At 56.7% G+C, this 23,966-nt stretch overlaps 1 protein-coding gene across 2 annotated transcripts in view; it reads left to right on the forward strand.

The window, feature by feature from the left end:
• Window positions 1–1,134: 1,134 nt before the first annotated feature.
• The window catches only part of UNC5A (unc-5 netrin receptor A), a 55,326-nt gene continuing 32,494 nt past the window's right edge, over window positions 1,135–23,966 (forward strand). Inside the window, exon 1 of one of the 2 annotated variants that reach the window (XM_036425260.2) lies at window positions 1,135–1,464. In XM_036425260.2, coding sequence (XP_036281153.1) covers window positions 1,395–1,464 — 70 coding nt within the window. In that variant the 5' untranslated portion in view covers window positions 1,135–1,394. The remainder of the gene's footprint in view (window positions 1,465–23,966) is intronic. The other variant, XM_036425261.2, reaches the window with a different exon arrangement.

Below are 23,966 nucleotides of genomic sequence, written 5' to 3' on the forward strand. Positions count from 1 at the left end.
AGAGAGGGCCTCGTGTTTCAAGAAATATAGTAGACCTCATATCTCTTTGTGGAAGCCAAGACCATTCTTGTATCGCCCAGCGTGCAGTACCAATATATATTACCCTCAGGCCGCTGTAGGCGTTTTAGTTTGCGACTCTGCCCTCTCTTCTCATCCCCCTCCCGACCCAGCATAGGGCCTCTTTTTCTGACCTCTCGCATCCCGTGCACACGGTGCGCGTTTCTTTTTCCTTTCAAGGCAACACTCTTGTTTATTTTAACTCGAATAGGGAAGGGGGTGGGGAACCGGAGACTCCAGCAGCGGTCATTACTGGAAGGCTTCGGGAGACAACGTGACTTGCCCAAGGTCAAAGAGCTAGAAGGCGGAAGCGCCTAAGCCCTACCCCAGGTCTCTCTAGCTTCCAAAGCCCAACTGGTTTCCTTACGCCCACGTCTCCAGCGCTGTGCGCGCTCAGGGCGCAAACCCCGCGCGCCCGGTCAGATATGCTGCACCCTGTTGTTTTCCTTAGGCGAACGGCGCGCCGTGGGTTATAGAAACCTTGGGTAACGCTGATGTCCACCAGCCTATGTGCTTGGGACTGCGGGAGGCCCCCGACTCTGGCCAGCCAGAGCACCTCTGCGGGCTGGCCGGGAATCCGGGCGCTCTCCCGCAGTCCCCTATCCAAGCCGCGGGCTGGTGGCATGCCGCGGCGCGCTGGGAGGCGGCTGGGAGGCGGGAATGGGGTGTGATGGAGGAAGAGGACTGCAGTGGAATCTGCCCCGGGCACCCCTGCACCCGGCCGCTCTCTGCAGGCTGGGGCTACTTCTCCGTGTCGCCGCAGTCTCGGGCCCCTCCCGAGCCACCTGTGCGCAGGCTGGCGGGCCCGGGAGAGGCCGGATCCGAGAACCGATCCATTCCGGGTTTCAGACTCCTGTCCTTGTCCCTGGAGATCGCGAGGGGCGGTGGGAGGCCTTCCCGCCCACCACCTCCACCCGTCCCCGGGAGAGCCTAGGGCACCTCCTGAAGGGACCCCGGGCACCGGCGGTGGCCGGTGCGCACGGCGCCAGGCGGCCCGGCCCCTCCTTTCTTCCCTCGCCCCGCCCTGCCGCCGCCCGCTCCGCGATTCCACTCCGGGTTTTAAGGCGCGCGCCGGCCCGCGCCCGGGCTGCGGGCTCCGCACGGCGGCGGGCTGGGTGCGCGGCGAGGCTGTCGCTGCGCTCCGCCCTGGCTGCATTGCTGCGCTCCGGGTGCCCAGGGGAGCCACGCGCCGCGTGCGCCCCGTAACCGGCTGCCCGTGGGAGCGCCGTCCGCTGGCATGGGCCCCGAGGGCGCCCCGGGCAGGGGCTCTGGGCTGAGGCGCTGAAAGTCGCCCTCCCGCCCGCGGGGCCCCGCGCCCGGCTTGCCCGCCAGCGGCCATGGCCGTCCGGCCCGGCCTGTGGCCAGCGCTCCTGGGCATAGTCCTCGCCGCCTGGCTCCGCGGTTCCGGTGAGTCACATGCACGCTCGGTGGTGGTTTGCGGGGGACAGGGTGCTCGAACGCTCGCCGCTCTGGAATTGGGGAGGGGGGCTGTCCCTGACCCGCATTGCCAGATCCAGTTGGGAGCCCCCCGAGGCCAAACTTTGCGAGGCGGGACGCGGGGGCCGCCTCTTATTGTTGCGCAGCTTCCCCGCGCGCTTCCCCGGAAGCCTGGGTTCTGCCAAGTCCGGGAGCAGCTGTCGGCGCGCGGGGCTGGCGAGTGTAGACGCCCCACGCCTCAGGGCGAGGGAAGTTTGGTGGGTGCCGGCCCCAGAGCCGGGTCAGGGGTTTGAATCAACGCCCCGGGGGGAGCCTGACTTTGAGGGTCCAGATTAGAGGGCTTTGATCACCTCCCGGTCCCCAGGAAATCGAGAAGGGCGGTTAAGATACCTCTTCCTGGTAGCATCTGCCTCAAACAGCTACTCACAGTTCCTAGCTTGGGCACCTGGTCTCTGCCCACGTCCAGAACACAGTGTCCTCCTCTTTCCCCCCACACGCGCTCGCACACGTACACACTCAGGCGTGGAGGCGCATACCCGAGCCCCCAGCCTTTGCAGCCTGCACAGAGCACTGCGGGTCCCCCGCTGGGGCTGGGGCTCCTGGGCCCCCTGGTTTGCGGGGGCCACAGTTGTGTATGGTGGGTTCACTGCCGCTTCCCCTTCTCCCGTTTACTACACATCCCTTCCTCCTCCCTTTATGTCCCATTGGCCACCCTAACCTGCTTGGTAACTCAGCCCTCAACCCACCTCCTTTGGGGGGGCGGGTCCCCTGCATCCTTTGTCTGCTCTCCCTGAGCTTCCATTCAGGCTGAGCTGTTGTGTCCTCCTAATCTCTGCCCCCCAGTCATGCACTTAGCAGAGCTGAACTTATTTATGAGTGTGTGTGTGTATGTGTGTGTGTGTGGGGTCATATATGTGATCAAGAGGCCATGGGGCTTGCCCTACCAATTCTTGATTCTTGGTGCCCCCTCTGCTTGGCCAGGCCATTTTTAATCCCAGGAGTGTCAGGAGGGAGCATTGGGGTTCCTGAGATTCAAAGCCAGACTGATCGAAGATCATCAATGCGTGATTGCTCAGAGACCAGTCAGATGATTGAGGCTGATAGCTGTTTCCTTAAAGGGACTCTGTGTAGCACATCCTGCGCCCACCGCTGGCTGGCCATCCTCCTATGCTGCCCCTCAGTCCTCCACATCCCATACTCTATATCCCTTCTCCATCATCCCATCACCCCCTCCCCCCAGTCCTCACTTTAACAAACCCTCTGCCCCATGACCTCCCCTTCTAAACCTGGCCTAGCTGGGCGGCTGCACTGCCTCTGCGTGTGTGTTCATATTGTACACATGTGCATGTGAGGAGTATGTGTGCCACCCTCAGCGGGCAGCTGCACCACTAACCATCATGAGCTGCAAGGGAAGGTGTTGCCAGATAACGAGTAGGTGCCCAGGGGAAGGTTTACGAGTCAGACGTGCGAGGGGGCTGTGTGGTCGGTCATATCTGCATATTGCCCATGCAAGCATGTGTGAGGGCTGTGAGTTGGCATGTGTGTCCTGGTGATGACAGGGCCTAGCAGTGTATGCAACACTGGTATGTGTGTAGCCTGCCTCAGATGTGTGATAGTTGTGAGCAGTTGCACAGGTGAGCATATATAGGTAAGGGGGTGATGGTGCTGGTGAAACAGAGAACCATAACCTTGGGGGTTGGGGGAAGGTGCCACATGGATTCTTGGGAGGCTGCAGAATTGGGGGACCGGGAGGTGATTCAAACCCCGGGCTGGTGGGGCACCTGTTGAGGCCTGGCCCACGGTTGTCCAGGGAGCTGGCTGGTGGGCCCCTGTGCCATAGGACTGTCCTGGAGCAGAGCCTCCGGGCATCTACTCACAGGCCTGTGGGAGGAGCTGCTGAAGGGCACAGAGTGCGCCTCCTTCTCGTCTGGGCCTCTTACTATTGTCCTCCACAAGCTCCAGTTAATTGTAGGCTGGCCCTACAATGACCCTTGCTCCTCCTGCACCACCCATCAACTCCCCAGCAATATGGGGGGGGGGGGGGGGGGGGGGGGGGGGGGCGAGGAATATATGGATGGATGTGTGTGAGTGGCCAGCAGGGGGCGCCGGGGGGCCAGCACAATGGCAGCTTCCTGCTCCCCAGGCTAAGCGTCCACCTTGGGTCACACAAAAGCCTTCCCTTCGGCACACTCACCCAGTAGGCCCTGCTCTGTGCCTTTGAGCACAGGGACCCATCTGTCTCACCGGGTTCCCCATTCATAGCCAGTCACACAGCTGGCACCTGCTTCCCTGCCCCTGTGGGCCATACACACCTGTAGGCTTCTCTCCACACAGATCTCTGCAGTCCTGGGGACGGGGTGCCATGGGGACTTGGCCCCAATAATTTGTCTTGGTGGCCTGACCACGGTGGCTCAATGGCTGAGCGTTGACCTATGAACCAGGAGGTCATGGTTCAATTCCCAGTCAGGGCACATGCCTGGGTTGCAGGCTCGATCCCCAATTGTGCAGGAAGCAGCTGATAAATGATTCTCTCTTATCACTGATGTTTCTATCTCTCTCTCCCTCTCCCTTCCTCTCTGAAATCAATAAAGATACATATTTTTTCAAATAATTTGTCCTGGTGGCCTCTTCCTCGGGGTCCACCCCCATTTTCCGGGCTGGTCCTAGACTCCTCTGTCCACCTCTCACCCCCCTGACTGGAACAGTTGGTTGTGGGGGAGGGGTATCTTAATTATTTAGGGCTAAAAAATACACTGCTCTCACTCACTCTGCCTTGGGGATGGAGTGGGCTAGGCTTTGGGGTCCCTGAGGTGTCCCAGAAGAGGTCTGATCTGACTCCCTTTGCCTGTGTTGGGAGGGACTTCTCTTAGGAGCCCAGGGATTGGCATTGGTTCAGGTAACAACCCCCAACCAAGAGGCGCTGGCTGGTTCCTGAGAGCAGCCAACTTTGGCCTCAGGCAGGAGCCAGCCCCCCCAAACTCCTAGGGCCCCCACCATCTTATTTCCCTTCCTCCTGCCTGGTGCAGATCCCTGGGCCACAGATCTGCAGACTCAAATCATTCAATCTATAAGATGGGGGACCCCTTCTCCAGACAAAGTCCTCAGTGCTGGGCTGCGGCCTGGGAACACATGTCCACACACATACAAGCTTGGGCCTGCTCCTTCCAGGCCAAACATCTCCCGCTGCCCCTCCCTCCATGGGCCCTGTCTCCCCCTCTCCCTATTCCCCAAGCCCGGGGCTGAAACCTTAGAGTCTCCCTCGCCTCTCCCTTCTCCTTCATGCTTCATTTCTAATTTGTCACCGAGTCCTCCAGCTCAGTCCTACTTGTGACATTGCTTGTGTCCCTCTCCTCCTTTGTCACTCCCCCCAAGCTCCTTCCTTCCTCACCCCCCTTACCTAGGCCAATGCCATAGCCATCCCAACCCACCCCCCTCCTGAGCCTCCTCCAATTAGACTAATGCTCCTGGTGCCCAGGCTGGAACCTGTGCCTCCCCAGTGCCCGCCTCCAGTACCAAGCCAGGCGCCCTCGGGGAAGCTCCGAGTAGCCACGCTTCGCTGGGCTGATCCATTGGGAGGGAGGTGTCCTCTCTGGCACTGCTGCTGGTGGGCTCCTCCAGACAAGCTCCAGCTTCTCCACTGTAGCTCCCTTGCCTTATAGAACCTTGTACCCTCGACCCTGCCAGCCATACCCCTCACCCCCACCCCAGCATCCTCAGCTCTATCTGTACTGTATGCTTATCTCGGCCCCAGCGTTAATCCAGCCCCCTCCAAAGGCCTCCTCAACTCCTCCCAGGGCCCATGCAGGGGCCAGGGCATGGTGAGGAGCTCTGAGTGGGCTACAGGACAGAGGTACTAGTTCCTCGGCCCTGGGGAAGCACACCGCCTGGGGCAGCTGCCAGAAGCTTCTGGCCTGAGCCACCTTGTTCACTCTGGTGCCTCTCATAAGTATTGCTACTGTCTATGGCACTAGGACGCTGCTCTCAGCCCCCAACCTGCTCCCAGTCATGACTAGTCACGTGCTTCTTGTTTCTCTTTATTTCCTCTGCTTGAGTTTGGGTTTTCTGGCTAGGCAGGGAGGGCTGCTGCCGCTGGGGAGAAGTTTGCTTTGCCCTCCCTCAGCAGCCCTCCTTGTCCCTGTCCCCGAACACAGACTGCCCTGCTCCGGGGTGACTGGAAACGGACAGGGATAAGCAAGGTGAGACCCCACCATGAAGTGGCTATGCTCCGGCCCCTCTCATGAGTGTCCGTGTTTGTGGGTCCTACACACAGGTTGTGTGTCTGTGTCTGTTGACTAGGAACCTCCCTGCTCATCCCACCCCTCCCGGGCGTAGACATCCCAGATGGGTGTCTTCTTGTGGGAAGTATGTCATTCTGGGTCCCAGAGCTGCACACTCAACCCTCTGAAAGGCAAAGCTGAGGGGCACTGAGCAATGGGCTTACTCATCCTGCAGGGACACTCCGTTCCACCCCCGTCCTCAGGGCTGGAGTTGACAACAAGACTTGGGCTGCTCTGAAGCACTCACTTGGGGCTCCTGGTTTAGGCTGAGCCCCAGGAGAGCCTGGTCCCTATCCCCAGTCATCCTTCCCACCACATGAGTGCTCCACTTCCTGTGACCAATGGTACCAGCCCACCTCTTTGTTCTTCTTGTCGGCTCCCCTGGGAGTGGCATTGGAGGATCCTCCTGCCTTTTGGGGAGCCCCAGGCCCTCTTCATATCAGGTGGAGTAGGAAGGGCAGGGGTTTGGGAAGCAGATGGGCCCAGGTTTCAGTCTAAGCCACCTGACAAGTAACGGATACTCCCCAGCTGTTTCACATCTGTTGAATGGGGTCACATCTGCTTCATGGGGTTACAGTAATAAGCTGATGGGCAACATACAGAGAGCACCCCAGGGTGGGCCCCGACTTGGAGCAAGCACCTGTGGCTTATTGTCTCCTTCCTCCATTTTCCTGGCATTTGAAGGGGCACAACTTAAGACTGGTGAGGTCCGAAGCTGTGTCACGGCCCAAGCTCAGAGGTAGGAGAGAAGGTCCCTCTTGTAAACAGCTTCACTTCTTACTGCTCCAGCCCATCTGCACACTCACCAACCCCTGCAGGGACTCAGGCCTGATTCAGACACAAAATCCTCCACTGCGTACAGAGCTTTGTTAGGGGGTTCTGTGAAGATGATGATTTGGGCTCAGCTTGTCCTGGAACTGTGTGCTGATGATCATCTTTGACACACAGAATGTGGCAGCAAAGCGAGGGTGGGAGCCCTGGATTAAACTCAGTTCTAGTCTTAGCTCTGCCATTTTATTGCTTTGTGATTTTGGATAAATCACTTGACCTCTCTGGGCTGTTTGCTTTGTATACTAAAAGATTGGACTTGATGACTCTATTGGGGCAGAGGCTGGTGCCCAGGGAGGTTGCTTTGGGAGTCTGGGGTAGGGTGGACTGTGCACTTAACAGCAGGTTCCCCCAGGAACTGCTCACACCAGCACCTGCTAAAGCCACCAACCACCTTGGAGTGGTTGGTGCATTCCCTTGAAGCCAGGTGTCTGCTAGGTGGCTGTGAGGTAAAGCAGGAGTTTTGGGTCCCTGCATCCAAGCCAGGAAGCAGGGTCCTGCTTTAGCTGATGAACCCCTCCAATGGCAAAAAAAACGGCCCTGCGTAAGCCCCCAGTGCCTGAGGCCCATCCCCTTCCCAGGCACTAATGTCAGATGTAGCAAGCAGCCTTTGGCCTCCTGAGGCAGAACCCTGGGCATGTGGAGGAGGTGGTGGCTGAGTTGGCAGGGTCTAAGGTCTTAGTCTGGACCAAGGCTGGGACCAGGGTGAGGTGAGCGAGGTGCCTCGGGTGCAGACTCTAAGTCATGTAAGTGCCTAAGAGTAAGTGCCCTTAGCACCCGCTATGCCTCACCCTGGTCCTGGCTATGGATCCACACCTCCTTATACTTCTTCAGTTTCCCTGCCACTCACATAGAGTCATTAAAAGCTGGTTGTGCAGATTAGACAGCCTGATGCATGTCAATCCTAGCATACAGTAGGAACTCAATAAATACTTGCAATTGATGGTAATGGATACAGCAGAGGGCACTGTCTGTCCCTTCCTTGGACGTGGGATAGTCCTTGGGGTCCTCTTTGTGGGAGAGAGAGCAGCTAGGAGTTCAGGAGGCAGGACAGAGGCCTGAGGGGAGGCCTCCATTTTGGGATGAGAACAGGCCTGGTGTCTTCTCTGCCCCTTTGACATCCAGGGGTGGGGCATGTAGAAGCCTGAGGTGTACCCCCAAGTGTGGTTGTTGGCTGGCCCATCCCAACCCTGTTTGAAATGGGGAAAGGGGGAGGCTGTAGAGTAAGGAAAGGCCTAAGGGGCAGCTGCCCATCCCTAGAGTAGGTCACAAAGGAACAAGTTTTAGCTCCCATTTAGATGGCGGAGGGGGCCCTGGGATCCCTGCCTAGGAGTGGGGCCATGGTGAGATCGTGGGGTGCCAGCATCCTGATGGGTGAGTCCCCCAGACCAGCCCCTCCCCAGGCCTGGATGTCAGAGCTGTGTCTGTCTGGAAGGCTCAGGGTCACCTTGAGCTCCAGGCAAATATGTGGCTGGGATTTGTGGAGGGCAAGTCAGTCTAGATGGACTGAGCCTGAAGGACGGCTGCAGGGTCTGGGGAGGGCTCTGGGCGCTGGGTCCCACCTGTGCCCCACACCTCTCCAGCCAGGGTGGCAGGTGAGATTCCTGGCTTCCCACCCTAGCGTGGCCAGCTGGCAGCCTGCAGGAAGGTACACCCCGAATTAGACCCCACCCCTCCTCACGGAGGCAGAGATCAAATGGAATTGAGGGGCTGCTCGTTTTTCCCCATGTCTGCATCTTTCCAGTCCTCCTTGCAATGTCCCCCCCCCTCCCCCACCAACCAAAAAATAGGGGTGGTGCCTTTTTTTGGAGTGCTAACTTAGCGCCCGTGCTTGCCCAGAGCCAACCCCCTCCCTAACACACCCTCACCCCGCTGTCCTTGTACTGGGCGGGCGGGGTCCGGAGGCTTCCGGCCAGGTGGATTGCGGACGCGGGAGCCGCGGTGGGGCGGCCGCGCCTGAGCCGATGGGAGCCGGAGTCGGGGTGGGACCTGCGCGTCCTGCCCGCAGCCCCCGCCTCGGGAAAGCGCGGTGCCTTCGGCCGCGGTGCAGAGAAGGGGCGGGTCCCTCCGCCCGCCAGCCCGCCCGGGGCCGCCCGCCGGATTAGCGGCTCTTTGTTCGGGGCCTGTTAACAAGTTCCTGGCTGAGCGCTCGGCTGCTGCCCGGGGAGCCGGCGTCCAGCCTCCAGGCACCCGGCTGTCAGCTCCTCCGTTCCCGGTTCCCGCGCCAACCCCCGCCCCGCCCCCGCCGCCTTCCCCGGCCCCCCTGGCAGCCCGGGGCGTGTAGGGCTTGCAGAACCCCTACTGACCTCACCACGGTAGGAGAGAGAGCGCCCCATCCTCTGAGCACCTCCTCCTGTATGCCAGAGGCTTCTAGTGCACCGGAATGAGGCGGGCAAACTCCTGGCCATCCTGGGTTCCAACCCGGGTCTTTGACACCCAAGCGCATTCTCCTGCTGAGAGGAGAGCAGCCTGGGGCCGGAAGAGCTGAAGCCTTCCCTGGCTGTCACCTTTTTAATTATCCTGGTGACAGGCTAGGTGAGGTTAGTCCCATTTATCAGATGAGGACATGGAGACTCAGAAGTGGCAGAGCTTGGTACTGCGTGGCCTGAGCCCTCCCCTAGATTCTGGGGCTAATCCCCTCATCTCCGAGCCTATTTCCCCCTCTACATCCTGCCTTCTGAACCCCCACCCCCTCATTTCCTAAACCCAGGCAAGGTTGTTGTCCAGATCACAGGAATTGTTATTACAAAACCCCTGGGGGTTATTTTTCTGACTTGCTTAAGGCCACAGGTCAGGTTCAAAGCCACTTTCTCACAACGAGGAGGAATCCTTCCCCACAAGCTCTCCCAGGTGGCTCTTGGCTGTTTCTTCGGGGGGCCACCCAGGATGGCTTCCCCCTTTTTATTTCTTTAAGGCAGAGCTCCTGCCTGGCACTCCAGCCTCTCAGCTGTTCCTGGTGTAGAATGGTTCTGAGTCCCCCTCCCCCCATCTCTACCCCCACATCCTTGTTACCTGCCTCTGGATGTCAATCCCAGGCCCTCATCCCACTGGGACACAATGGTCCAACATGGACTACTAGCCTAGTATAGGCTACTAAGTGTGTCTGTTGCAAGTATTGGAAATCCCAATTCAAATTAGCTCAAGGCAAAAAGAAGGCAGAGAGAGAGATTTGCTGGTGCACTGAAAAGCCATGGGCAGCAACTGTGACTTCAGGCTGGTGCCATTCTCCAGCAGCAGCCTCTCTCCTCAGCGTCCCAAGGTGACTGCCAGGAGTTACCAGACAGAGCTACATCGTTGCAGGCCCAATCTGGGGGGCGTGGAGAGTGAGGAGATGGAGAGCATCGTTTCCCTCAGCCATCCAACAGATGTCCAGGTCTTTCCTCATTGGTCCAGCTCAAGCGCTGTGCCGTGGATGAGTCAGTCCACACAGCCAGGGGTTATGGTTATGGCGTTGAGCCTGGGCCCACGCCACCGATGCCACTACCGTTCCTCAGGCAGTGTGCCGCCACTCACAGCTTCGTGTCCACTGAATGGGGCTGGGCACATTGTCCTCGGATTTAACCAGTTTGTCATCAATACATTTTGGCCAAGTATTTAATAGAAATGTTAAACTGCACACGGGACACAGCCTGAGGCTCAACGGTAAAGACCGGAGTCTGGATCCACACACGGGCTGTGCTAGAAAACAATGCTGGGCGCTCAACAGGTTTTGCATTCCCCTAAATGCGCTGTCATCTGGTTCATGCATCTTCATTTGCTGATCCTGAGATACGTTCTCAGGTGCCTGGCTGAAGGCCAGACACACTGCTTCCAATCTGGCCACGATCTGCCAGAACAGCAGCCTGTAGGAAGGGAAGCAGGTCTGGTGAGCTGGGTCCATGGGCCCCAGCGTGACTTCCCATGTCCCTGCCTCCCTGGGTCCTCTGCCGCCGACAAAGAAGCCCGCCAGAATCGTGCCTGTGGTTTGTATCGGGTCCCCAGGCTGGATGGCTATTCCAGTTGTGGGGTTTTATATCTTCTCAGCATTCAGTCCCAGTCCCGCCAGAATGCGGCTTAGTGGGTATTTGGGGGGCCCTTCATCTCAGCAGCAGGCACCATGCAAGACAAGTAAGTCATTTCCCCTGTCCTAGCTTCTTTTCTGCTTCAGAGCCCCCTTTTAAGCCTCTTTTTCCTTCTCTTAACAACCCAATTTCTCGCCAGTACTTTCCCCTTTTTGCTTAAATTTATGAGAATTGGTCTGTGTTGCTTGCACTCAATGAATCTAAATGATGCCTTCACCAAATCCAACTCTTTTTTGAAAACTAGATTGCGGCTCCTGCCTCTCCTGCTCCATGACCACTCCCACCCCCTTTCTCAGGGTCAGCAGTGGGTTCTGCAGGCTCCCTGCCAGGACCTGGCGAGGGACCAGGACCAGGAGGCCTCACCTCCTTCAGGACAACCACTCGCGCTTGCTGACCTCGCCTTCTGGTCTTGTGTGCTTTCTTACTGGAGTTTGTCCTCACTCTCCCACTTCCGTGTCCTCGGGTGCAAAATAGTGGCATGGTGGCCCACCCTTTCCTGGTCCCCTTCCTCCAAGCCCCCTCCGCTCCTACGTAGCTCTGGCATTTCCCACAAGCCTCAACCTTCCTTGTTCTCTAGCCCCTGCCTCTCACTGGTGACTATGTGCTTGGTTTCGGACCACCTGTCCACGTTGAGCATGTCTGGCCGGACTCTGAGCCTCCCTAGAAGTCTTGTCACTCTCCTGGCATTTTTCTAGACTCCTTCTTCCTCCAGATCATGGGGGGTCACACAGCCAGAGGTTCAGCTTTGAGACCTACCGGTCTCTCAAGTCCCTTTCATAACCCTGGCTCCACTGGGGCTTGTCTTTGGTGTGAGTTGCCTGAAGCCCACCTCCCATCGATCAGAACACCCTTCTGAGTGGGACCAGCATTCCTTCCAGCCAGACATGCTAGTGAGTTTAACAGTGGCTCTCTGGGCGGGCTGGGGGGCCAATTTTCATGGTGTAAATTCTGCCGCCATGGCCTACTTCAGGTTACCAATGTCATGTCGACCTCTTGCCTAGTTCCAGAAATTTTAATGATAGGCTCTCCTGATCCAGCTGCGCTGGTTCCAGCACATGGCTGTTCCCCGGCCATAGGAAGAGCAATACAGGCTCCTAACCTTCTACCTACGTGACCAATGACCTCCTAGGCTTGGAGGGGGATGCGCCTCCAGGCACCAGGCCTTTTGCTGGGCTGAGGCGTGGGGAGTCAGTCAGGGAACAAAGATTTGTGGCTGAGAGGCAGAGCTCTAGAGCTGATGGTGTAGGTTAGAATCCTAAAGTGGGAGACCTCAGGCAGGTGGTTTCTGCCCTCAGTGCCTCGGTTTCATCCAGAAAACATGGGGAAGGAAAGGCTCCTGCTTCTGAGGGTCTCAAGGATGAAATGGGTTATTCCATGCCAGGCCCCTATGACTGCTCCATGGATAGGAGTGGTCTCCATGCTGTGTGGATAGCAGCATCTACGCTCATTCTGTCCTCTCTCTGTGGCACACCCCTGGAGGGAGGGAGGAGGGAGGGAGGGAGGGGGGAGGGAGGGAGGAGGGAGGGAGGGACTGTGTGGATGTGTCCGTGTGGGTGTTGGAGGGGTGCAGGGTCCTTGGTTGACAGCACTGGCAGAGAGCATCAAAGGTCGGGCCTGAAGGTCTGGAATCTTGGGGAGTGCTCATTTTGGGGTGACGAGCTTTCATGAGAGGGCTTGAGAAGGAAGGCTGACTTGGTAAAGGATGTGACTTGTTTCCTGGAGCCAGGTGAGTCTCCAGGACTTGCAGGGGCTGCAGTGACATTGAGGAGCCCACACAGGCCAGGCAAGGACAGCCTACGTGCTGGCCTGCAGGGTGGCCTGTGGCTTCAGGACTGGTCCCTGGCCAGCCTCCCTGGCCTCTAATCCCAGGTTGTGGGGACTCAGGGCCAGAGGAGGATGAGGACTCTGCCTGGGACCGTGGCATGTGGTGAGATTGGGCCAGAAATTGAAGGGAGCGCGAGGAGCACACAGGCATTCCCTGGGCAGCGTGTGTGCAGGGAGCTGGGAGGCACAGCCCAGTCGGGGCAGATAGTGCCTGTGGGGGACCAGCCAGAGACAGGGCTGGCTAGGTCGCTGAGCTAGGGGGTGACAGGCAGTGAGCAGTGTTTAAGGAAGATTTATCTGGCGGCGCATGGCGGATAGATGGGAGCAGGGAGAGGCTGGAGGCAAGGAGACCAGCCGGGAGGTTGCGGCAGTCATCCAGGCGAGAAATGATGAGGGCTCCCTTTCCAGCAGGCGGGCAGCAGGGATGGGCTAGGAGAGATGGATGTGGGAGACTCTGGAAAGGAGGAGCCTCTGGATGTTGCATATGGGGGATGAAGGCCGGGGGCTGGGGGAGAGACAAACATGATTCAGAGATTCTGAGTCTTGGGAAGTGATGTCAGAAACAGAACATGATCGGGCGCCGCAAGTGAAAAGCTAAAAGAGCAAGAGAGCTCCACAGGGGCGTGGGGGGCTCCAGGGGGAACTCCCCCTGCCAGGCCCTACCAGAGCATGTCCATCAGGCAGGGCACTTTGGCCATAAGCAACAGAAACTGACTCTGGCCGGGTTAAGTCGAGGGAATGTGATGGTGGTGAGAGCTTGCAGATGCAACGGGTGATGGCGGGACCGATGTAAAGTCATGTCCTAGGAGAGAGGTCCTCAAAGGTCAGAGTGGCAGTGGGCGGTCACCTGCCTTCAGGGCACCGAAGGCAGGAGGGACATGGATTTGCTATGTTCTGTGTAGCCCTAGAGGGCAGGGCCAGGGCCCGCAGATAAGACAGGAGGCTAAGGAAGACCTTCCTACCAGCAGAGAGCCGTGGGAGGGAGCAGTGGGAGTCCGGGAGGAGGGGAGGCAGCTGCGAGGAAGGCTGAGGGGAAAGGCCACACAGCTGAGGCCTGGAGGATGCCTGGGCCCATGGGAGGCAGGAGGAGCCGCTTGAGGGCCGGTGCTCAGAGGCATAAAGCCAGCGTTAGAGAACTGGGGGAGAGGTGGGTGGGCCGGATGTAAAGGCCACTCGGAATCTGTAGAGCTGGGATGGAAGGCTCTTGTAGCCAGGAGAGGCTGGGTCCCTGGAGGCTGCAGCGGAGGAGGAGCAGCAGAAGTGTGAGTGCTTAGCATGTATAAAGCACTTGCACATAAGCTCCCTGTAGGTAGGCCTGGAGGGGGAGTGACTTTCTCACATCACATGGCAGCAGCCACCTTAGAGCCTGGTCCCAGCCCCAACCCCTCTGGGTATCCATCTGTGCGAGGGGCTGGGGTAGAAGGCCCTGGGCCCCATGAGCTTTTGAGGGAAATGGAGAGGATGGGCTGGGGGGCAGGGCTGGGTGAGATGGGGCACCTCAGTCAGTCAGTAAGCACTGGTGGAACCCCTGTTGTGTGCCGGGCCTGTGTTAGTCACTGCGGATACGCAACAAGGCGGGCACCATCCCCACCCTCAGGGAACTCATATTCTGGTGGGAGGTGAGGACCATTGTCAGAGTCAGAGAATGAGGACTGCTTTTCAGGAGTTGGAAGGCGAGCAGAGAAGGCCACGTGACCATGTGGCCACACGTGAACTAGATGCGGGCATGGTGGGTGGCAAATTAGGCAAGATAGCCTGGATGGTCAGGCCTCTCAGAGGAGGTGGCATGTGAGTTGAAACCCAAGTGACTGGGAGGAACCACTGTGGGTACAGCTGCCTGGTTACTGGAGAGTCCATGTAGTCTGGGCACGGGGAGGTGTGGAGTTGGGTGAAGGGAAAGGACATGACATCGCTGTGCTCATTTATACACATGCCCCCTCTGCTTCCAGAAAGGCACAAAGTTGCTGAGGCAGGTCTGGTACGGCCAGTGGGTGTGAGGAAGACGACTCAGAGGCGGGGTGCTGGGAGAGAGAGCCCAGGTCTGGGATGGCAGGACACAGCCCTGGACTGGGGAGGGCGGGGGGGGGGGGTCAGGAGGCCTGGTCCCAGCTCTGCTCTGTGTTCAGAATATAAGCAAGCCCCCGACCAGACACACTCTGACTCATTTGTGAAATGGGGGGAATGATCTAGTATGACTGAGTCCGGGATATCATGAAGCAGATCCCGAGGCCAGGGCAGGGGTGAGGCAGGGACGGGGGAGCGTGTGGGGAGAAGGCAGGACGGGCCATTTCTGCGCCATCCTGCAACCTGTGCCTCTGTCCCCACCACCTCCCAGTATCAACCACTGGCCTGTAAAATGAGCTGATGTGCAATGGCATCTCACCCTCCTCTCAAGCACTTGATGCATTAAGTTAAATTTGTATAACGTAAAATTAACCATCTTAAAGCCTACAATTTAGTAGCACTTAGTATATTCACAGTGTTGTGCAGCCGTCACTTCTATCTAGTTCCAAAACATGTTCATCAGCCCCAAAGCAGCCACTCCCCATTCCCCCCTCTCCCCAGCCCCTGGCAAACACCAGCCTGCAACCTGTGCCTTTCTGTTGCTGTAGATAGGCCTCTCCTGGGTCTTTCATGTAAATGGAATCAAACTGCATGTGGCTTTTGTGACTGTCTTCTCTCACTTAGCGTGGTGTTCACACATCATGTTGCCCGCAGGGTGGCGTGGGTCAGTACCACATGCCTCTTCTTGGCTGAGTGATATTCCGTTGTGTGGAGAGACCCCGTCTGGTTGATCCATCCTCGTCCATGGGTTGTTGCCATTTTTTTTTTGGCCGTCGTGAATAATGCTGCTTTGAACATTCGCGTGCAAGTATTTGTTTAAACGCCTCCTTTCGGTTCTCTTGGGCACATGGAGTGGAATTGCTGGGGTCGTGTGGTAATTCTAGGTTTAATTTTTTGAGGAACCGCCAAACCGTTTTTCTTGGGAGCTGCACCCTTTCCTGTTTCCATCAGCAAAGCACAAGGTCCCCATTTCTCCACATGCTTCTTTCTGATATTAAATTCTTGTGAACATTATTTTTATCCTCTCTTGGTGCTCATGCTTTATACCTGCTTGGGTCTGGGGGGTGGGAAGGCAGGGAGAGGAGCCTGCCACCAGGCCATCCAGCCCTCCCCCACCCCCTGGTATGGATCTCACTGTCCAGGATTGGCATCAAAGGGCAGGCTGGGGGACCGGGGCCCTTGGGGGCATGAGAGCCTCTAGCTCTCCCAGGCCCTCTAACCTCAGCAGTGGGTCAGGCTGGCTGTCAGGGGAGGGCAGGGCCTTGCCTCTCCTCTGGGACCCCTGCTCCCTTCCCCCTTCCCTCTTCCTCCCAACGCTCCCCGCCTGGAACTGCCCTCCCTGCCCCCCTGCTCCGTCTTGTGTGTGTGTCTCTCTCGTCACCGGGATAAATGTGGCTACAAACAATGCGGCGGGCCGGGTGCTAATTTGTCAGACGCAGTGCACGGCTGTGATTCCGAATACATTAACATTTTCACATGAAATCATTTCAATTTTTAGTGATTAAGAAGTATTTGTCTTAAAGCATCAGGGTGATTTACTGCAGGCCCGGGGGGCAAAGGGGGCAGGGAAGCCCCAAGTGCGATGTCATTCATGGGCACCAGCGCAAGCAGAGCTCACGCCAGTCACTCCCGTGTGCCCGCGGTGGGCTTGCTGGGTATGGGGCTGGAGGGGGCGAGGAGTGGGCAAGTCACAGGACCTGGGGGGAGGGGAGTGTATGGTCTAAGGGTCTCTAGAGGGCACTGGGCCCCAGATGCCTCAGCACCCCCCCCCCCATCTTCTTCCCTCTCCTCCACATCACTCAAGCCTCACTCAGAGAGGCTCCCCCTGGCCTTCTAACCTCAAGTAGCAGCCTGGCTCTCTCTGTTTTAGCTTCTTCGTGGCACTTACCAACATTAGGAATGATCTTTATTGACTTATTTACATCTTTATTTTCTACACGTCTCCCCTCTTCCCCAACTAGAACACAAGCTTCTTGAGGGACTGTGCCTGCTCACTGTTGTGTCCCCCATGGCTAGAGCAATGCCTGGCACTAGAAGCTCACTCTTCGTCGGCTGAACAGACAGATGGTGGGTGGGTGGGTGGATGGATGGATGGGTGGGTGGGTGGGTGGATGGATGGATGGATGGATGGGTGGGTGGGTGGGTGGGTGGAGGGATGGGTGGGTGTGTGGATGGATGGATGGATGGGTGGGTGGGTGGGTGGATGGATGGATGGGTGGGTGGGTGGGTGGGTGGAGGGATGGATGGGTGGATGGGTGGATGGATGGATGGGTGGGTGGGTGGGTGGGTGGATGGAGGGATGGGTGGGTGGATGGGTGGATGGGTGGATGGATGGATGGGTGGGTGGATGGGTGGATGGATGGATGGGTGGGTGGGTGGAGGGATGGGTGGGTGGATGGGTGGATGGATGGGTGGGTGGGTGGGTGGATGGAGGGATGGGTAGGTAAGTGGACAGATGATGGGGATGGAGAGAGGGTAGATGGTTGTTCAGGAGACACAGAAGACCCTCACCATACCATGTGTCCTATCATCTTTGAATCAAGCACCTTCTGGGACTTGAGGAACCCCAGCCCTACCCAGACAAGTGACCTCTGGTATGCCAGGCTTCCAGGCACCTGGGAGGTACGAGTTCATTCGCAGCAGGGCTGGTACTCACAAGCTTCCACCCCCTCACTCTTCCTCAGCCCACCCCCACCCCCCACTCTTTAGAGCCTGTCTGCACCTCCCTCTCTGGGCGGATGGGACTTACTGAGGGTTCCCTAGGACTTTGGACAAACCAACTCCTCCAGGTCCCAACTGCTGCCAGCCTTCTTGGCCAGGAACCCCCTCCTCCTCTCCTGGGAGCCCCCAGGCAGGGTGGCCCTCTCCAGCAGCTCACAGGACAGCTCAGGTCCGGGCATAAAGGACATGCCTGCAGGGGGCACATGTGTGGCGTGTGCCTGCCTGTGTGCTGGTGCGACAGGATGTGCTCGGAGCTCTGCGGCATGACAGGTCCTGCAGGCCTCTCTCTGTCAGGGCCACACAGGGGCCCTTCTTCACCCGGGAGGCCTCCCCACCTTCTGTGGGCCTGCACCCCTCCCACAGATAGACCCCTCCCGCCACCAACCCCAGTGAAAGGAAAATAACTAGGCGCTTTTATTGTTCAGCAGAAGCAACATCAGAAAACAATTATTGTTTTAATTACCTGCTGTCACATACAAGACAGCAAGGCTGTAAAGTACGATAAAACCTTTCACGCTAATGGACTGCCAGCCTGGCCCAGGGAGCGCTTTACGGGACTGCAGCTGGCGAGTGTGGAGCCCTGGGGCCCCGTTTCCCTGCTCCAGGGGCCAGGCACCCTTTGTGTCCACACTTCTACCCACACAGGGGCCCTTGCCTTCTCGGCCCAGAAGTGCTCAAGACGGCTTATACACAGGAGTGTCCTGGAGGCTCCACCCCCTGCAGGTGAACTTGGGTCGGCCCCTCTTTCTGCTTTTTGGAACACATGCCAGTGTTGGGGTTGGGGCTAGCACATTGGGCCTGTCTTCCTAATTAGGCCCTCTCTCCACAGCTCTGCTCTGCTGTGCCCACCCCCAGTCCTCCAGCCACTCAGGGCCAAGGCCCTGGCACCATCCTGGACATCCTATCTTAGGTCCTCCCCATAAACCTGGTGACCTTGAACCTGTCTCCTCCTCCCTACCCCCTTTACCTCATAGAGCCTGACCCCTGGCCACAGCCTTCTGGTGGAGTTCCTCATCTGTCATCCTGTCCCCAAGCAACCTGGCCCCACTGCTGTGCCTGCATCTTTCTTTCTTTTTTTCTTTTTCTTTTTTTAATATATTTTATTGATTTTTTACAGAGAGGAAGGGAGAGGGACAGAGAGCTAGAAACATTGATGAGAGAGAAACATCGATCAGCTGCCTCCTGCACGCTCCCTACTGGGGATGTGCCCGCAACCAAGGTACATGCTCTTGACTGGAATCGAACCTGGGACCTTTCAGTCCGCAGGCCGACGCTCTATCCACTGAGCTAAACCGGTTAGGGCATGTGCCTGCATCTTTCTAAAGCACTTCCACATGCTGTCTCATTGAGGCCTACAACAGAGCTTTGAGGAGTGTTGTCATCATGCTCCCACTTTACAGATGTGGAAACTGAGGTGTGGGAAAGGCAAATGTTTGGCTGGTAGTCTGACTTCAGAGGGCTGGTCTGAAGACTGAATGAGAAAACAGTTGTGAAACACTTGGGACAGTGCCAGGACTAGAGTTCATGCCCAGTGCATTTCAGCTCTAATAATAATTCTCACGGTCGTTATTGTGATCAGCCTGAGCAAATCACTTCATTTCTCTACTTACCTCACTTCCTACATCTGTAAAATGGGTCAGTGCTTGCTTGTACCACGGGATGAGAGGATCAAATTAGCCAGTGTGTCAGTGTGTGTGGCTGAGGCCAGGGCGTGTGGCAGGAATTCTAGGCCCGTTAGCTGCTGTCCCTGCTGTTGCCATGGTAATGGTGGCCTGAAGTTAATGCTGTGAAGACAAGTTGAGTCCACATTATGCAACGCTCTTAACTCCACACCGAAGGGTTTCGAGCCATCCCAGAGACCGTGGGAAGCTGCTGCAGATTTAAAATCAGGAAAGCCATGTGATCACATCTAGGTGTTAGAAGGATCTTGGTGGCAGATCAATGAGTGAGAGAGAAAGCTATGTCTTAGAATGATCCACATGAGGGCTGGCATGGCAGGGGCTGTACCAGCCAGAGTGAACGTGGACAAGCAGGGCTTGGTCACTCCTCAGGCAGAAAAGGAGCAAGAGGACAGTTTGTGGTCCGCCAGGGGATGGCCTCTGCCTGGACTCAGACCTCCTCATATCCTCTCTTCCTGCCCGGTGCCAAGCACGGACGGGCACGCATGGTGGCCACTCTTGCCTCCGGGGCATGGGTCACTGGCTAAGGCCCGGGGCCCAGCAGGGACATCTGGAGCTGAGGCCACGTCGGAATAGGGAGGGACTCAACTCAAGAGAATCATTGCCTGGGGTTGAGGTGTGGCTTCTCTGAGCAACCGCAGGAGCCTGGCTCTGTCTCCTGGACCGGCTTGGGTGCAGCAGGCTCGAGAGCTTAGGTCTGCCAGGATGGCTTCACTCACTGATTCCTTCATCACCCACCCATTTGTTTATTCCTCAACTCATGTCTCCCACAAACATGTGCTGAGCACCATCTCTGAGCCAGACCTGGAGAGGCCGGGGAGAGTGGGGGACCTGCACGCGTGCCCTCTCGCAGCCGGTGTTCTGCCGGAGGAGATGGGCAGCGCGCCAGAGAACAAATGAAGAAACGGAATCACTGCGGGCCGCCGGGAATGCAGAGGAGAGCACAGAGGGGGCTGAGACGGCTGCCCCTCCCCTCTCCTCCTCTCAGTCGCTGTCCTGTCTGCCTGTGAGCAGTGGCTCGTGCTCCCCAGCCCCACCGAGATGCATGGTTGGCACTGGCGACCCAGCCTGCCCCATATGTCTCCCTGTCTTCCCTGGATTTCTCCCCCGTTCTGGCCATCGCTTCAGGGCTCTAATATATTCCCCGGGGCCCAGGAGGGGCCATTCATTTAAAGGTCTTTCTGTGGAGCCTTTTCCTCTAAGGACCCCGAGAGGAAGAAAAATGCCAGGAGAGCAGGAAAAAGAGCGAAAAGGATCTGATTTCAGAACTCCCAGGCAGCAGGACAGATGCAGAGGGGAGCGGGGCCCTGCTTGCTCAGAGGCGGCTCTGTCTAGAGGTGTAAGTGCCTCCCACCTCCCTCTCGCCCTCTGCCTGTCCCTGCAGGAGTGTGAGCCCGCGTCCTGCCTCTCAGGGGGAAGCTCTCCCCAGGTTCTGGGAGACGGTGTCCCTGATTAGAGTTCACTTTGCCAGTGCCCACCCCCCCCAATCCCTCCCAGCTCTCTGAGGAACCACATGTGTGTTGTGAGGGTTCCTGTGGGGACCAGCCTCCGTGTGCTCCATCCTCCGTAGCTGGGCAAAGAGGCTGTAGCTGTTATCATGACTCTCTAGGCTGGGAGTCATCACCCCTTTGGGATTTCTGGAGGCAACTGCTTCTCATGGAAGCATTTGGGAATTCTAGGCCCCTGCCTCACCCCATGAGCAACCCCTGTCCTCCACAGGCAATGCGAACAGGGAGAGAGAGATGGTCTCAGGGTGGCCTGGTGGAGTGACAAGTGTTCTCACGCACTACATGAGCCTCTGGCTCGGGCCCGGCTTGTACACCTGGAGGGGGACCTTGGCATTGTTGTGACTGAGGAAGTGTGTACCCATGGGTAACCTCACTGCAAGCTTGAAAAGCAGGAATGCCTGCTCCTGGCCCCTGGAGCTCAGGACCCCCTGCCAGGCCTGTCTCTCTTCTAAGAATGAGCAGAGGCTGCCCTCCTGGTCTGGTGAGTGCTCCGTGTGTGGAGTTCCACAAAAATGTTCCAGGTGGAGGCAGCTGGGCAACTGACTGGGCACCCTGCCCATGGCTGAGAGGTCTTCATCCAGGATTCTCCGGAATAACTGCCCAATCCAAATTTCAGGGAACTCCCTGATCCTCTCCCAATAGTTCCAGGTGCCCCAGAGCCTCTGATCCGTTTCTCCCATGTGCTGGCATTTCCCTGCCTGGCTCCATCCCTTTCCCTCCTGTCAAACAGGTGAGATCACTGGGCTCATCAAAGGGCAGTGTGAGTCCCCCCTGAGTGTGCAGGTGTGTGAGGGAGGGGGGAGCGGGTGTGTGAGGGAGGGGAGAGCGGGTGTGTGCCTGCCTGAGCGTGGTTGTCAGGGCGCCCGCGTCAGTATCAGTGGATGATTTGATAAAGAATGTATATATGTGTGTCTGTCCTCCGACTGTGTTTATCTAAAGTGTTCTGGGGTGTGGGTTCCATGTGTAAGTGAGTCTTAAAAACGGATTCTCTGGAATTCAAAGCAGCTGTTTCATCATTGATAAGGTGCTGACAAAGAAAGGAAACAAAAGGTCTGAATGAATAAACAGTCTTCAGGATAGAGAAGTGTAAGATGTGAGCACAGCCAAGAGCTCATCTTTTTTTTAACATTTAAATAAAAGATCTGGAAAAGGCTGTGTACAGTGAAACCACCAAGTTTGCAGTGAAATCTAAACTCTCCTGGGTGGTAGTAAAATGCCAAGCTGATGAGGAATAAGCTTTAGGAAAATCTTATCTTGAGAGGCAGTAGACTGGGCAAAGAATGGCTGATGAGTTTTAGTTTGGGGAAAATTATGTGGATGGTGTCCGGAGGAGGTTATTTGGAGCTTCTTTCCTAAAGAAGGACCCAGATGGGCCATAGAAGGCTGCACATGGCTGAGGAGGGAGTTTGGAACAAACCATAAATGTTCCATTCTCCCGACACATGAATGAGGGCCACTTGCATTCAACAATCAGGTGTGCCTGTGGTCGTGGCTTTTTAAGGGAGCACCAACCAAAGATCAGGGGTGGGGGGAACTAGGGTTTTAATACAGACTTACCTGATTAAGTAAGTGATTCCCTTCCTTGACTCTCACTTTATGTCTCTGGGAAATGGAGGTAAAGATCCCCAAGGGCCTGCTTCGCAGGGTGGGAGGGAGGCTGAGATCTCACACAGATGACAGTGTGTAGGTAACTATAAAGTTCATTACAACTGTGAGTGGTTATCAAGAGAGTTGTGATGAGAAGGGAACTGTCATATAAAATCACTAGCCCGTCTGGGAGAACTTCAGTGTACAGAGAGAGAGGATAAGAAGGAATCGGTAGAAGTCTATAAAATCAGAAAGGGCACAGAGAAGGAAATATGGGCTCCTTCACTAAATCCCAGCCTAGCAGGAATGCCTCACCACTCCTGCCCACCCCCATCCAAAGCTCAGGAGAGGTAAGTGTTTTAAAACCTGTAACATGAAATTTCCTACAGCACTCCGCAGGGAATAAACTTTGAAAATCGTTTCCCTGGAGGTGATACATGTTGGAAATATAAATTGCTTCAGAGAGGTTTAGATAAGTTCATGGATAGGAGAGTCAGACTAGTTCTTGGCCAGATTAGAATATTTGGGGGCCTCTGCCCTGTGAGGATGATGTGTAATGGGGAAAGTCTCTAGCAGAGCCAAATGCCCGGGCCAGGCCTAGCAACCTGTAACTTTATCATTTCTATGTATCATGTGAGAGAGTCTGAATTTAGGACCAGCTTGTCCTTACCTGATGAGGATGGCTTCCTTCCCTCTCACCACTCCCTTTACCTCCTCCACAGTCCCTCACCCCCTTTTCACTCCCACACCTCTATTAAACTCCATTCTACAGAGTTCCCTACCCCTACTCCCAGATTCCCACTCTCACAGTGCTGACCTGTGCTCCAGTTCACCTGTCATCACAGAGCAGCCAGCCCTTCCCTCTGTGTACTGAATTCTAGGGCAGGCACCTTGCCTGGTGGTGCCTGTAGGCCAGTGAGGACTAGAAGCTCCTGCTAGGCCCCACAGTTAATGCTATTGGCATGCAGCCTCTCTCTCCAGATGCCTGCCTAGAGGTTGTGTCTGACTGACTGCCTCTCACAGGGACCCCAACAGAGGCTAGCTGAATGGAGACTGACATTCAAGCCCCTCAGAGACCCACAAACCTGGAGAGCTTGGGCACATGGACTTATATTCACACTGGAGACAGAGTCACCACCAGGTAACAGGCCTGCTTGGATCTGTGCCAGGTTATCTGTCTCGCACAGAAGGTCTTGGGGGACTGGTGTTAGCAGGTGAAGCAAGCTTATGAAGTCTGCTTCCCACCGTAGTTCCTAAGATGCTTTGAGCTCTTTCCAAGTTGCCTCGGATGGGCTGTGTAGCTTGCTGGGAGCTCTGTTTTAGCACCACGGATAGCGGTCTTGGACACAGCGCACGCTTTCAGAACCGTGGATAGCTCCGCTCAGCACAGCTGCCAGTTCTTGGGGCTGCTTGCTCCTCTCCCGGATTCACTACCTACCTCTGCCAGCTCCCCTGGGGAGATACCCACCACCACCACCCTCAGAATTCATTTATCCATTTACCAAGATTTACTGAGCACCTGCCTACTACGTGCCAGTCACTGTTGTAGACGCTGGGAGCACCTTAGTGAACGAAACTCAAACTTGCCCTGTGAAGACTCCATTCTCCAGGATGTGGACTCCCATCTCACAGGCTTCCGCTGCCCAGAAGGCCCACGGAGGGTGAACTGGTTGTGCTTCTTTGTAAACCTGCTTCTGCTGCTCAACTCGTGTGAGGGGGCTGGAGAGGTAGGGAGTGGGGATCGGGATGCCCAGTTCAGATGATATTTTAGGATTCTAGAATTCTAGTGTGATCCAGCCATGCCCCTGATGAAAAGCCTCCCATGGTTTCCAGGTGCCTATGGAAATAAAGAGCAATGCCCGTCACTCAAGCCATTTGATGAAATATTCCTGTTCCGTCTTGCCTGTTGTAGTTTCTTACCTC

Source organism: Pipistrellus kuhlii, unplaced genomic scaffold (genome assembly GCF_014108245.1).
Source record: "Pipistrellus kuhlii isolate mPipKuh1 unplaced genomic scaffold, mPipKuh1.p scaffold_m20_p_8, whole genome shotgun sequence".
Taxonomy (NCBI): domain Eukaryota; kingdom Metazoa; phylum Chordata; class Mammalia; order Chiroptera; family Vespertilionidae; genus Pipistrellus; species Pipistrellus kuhlii.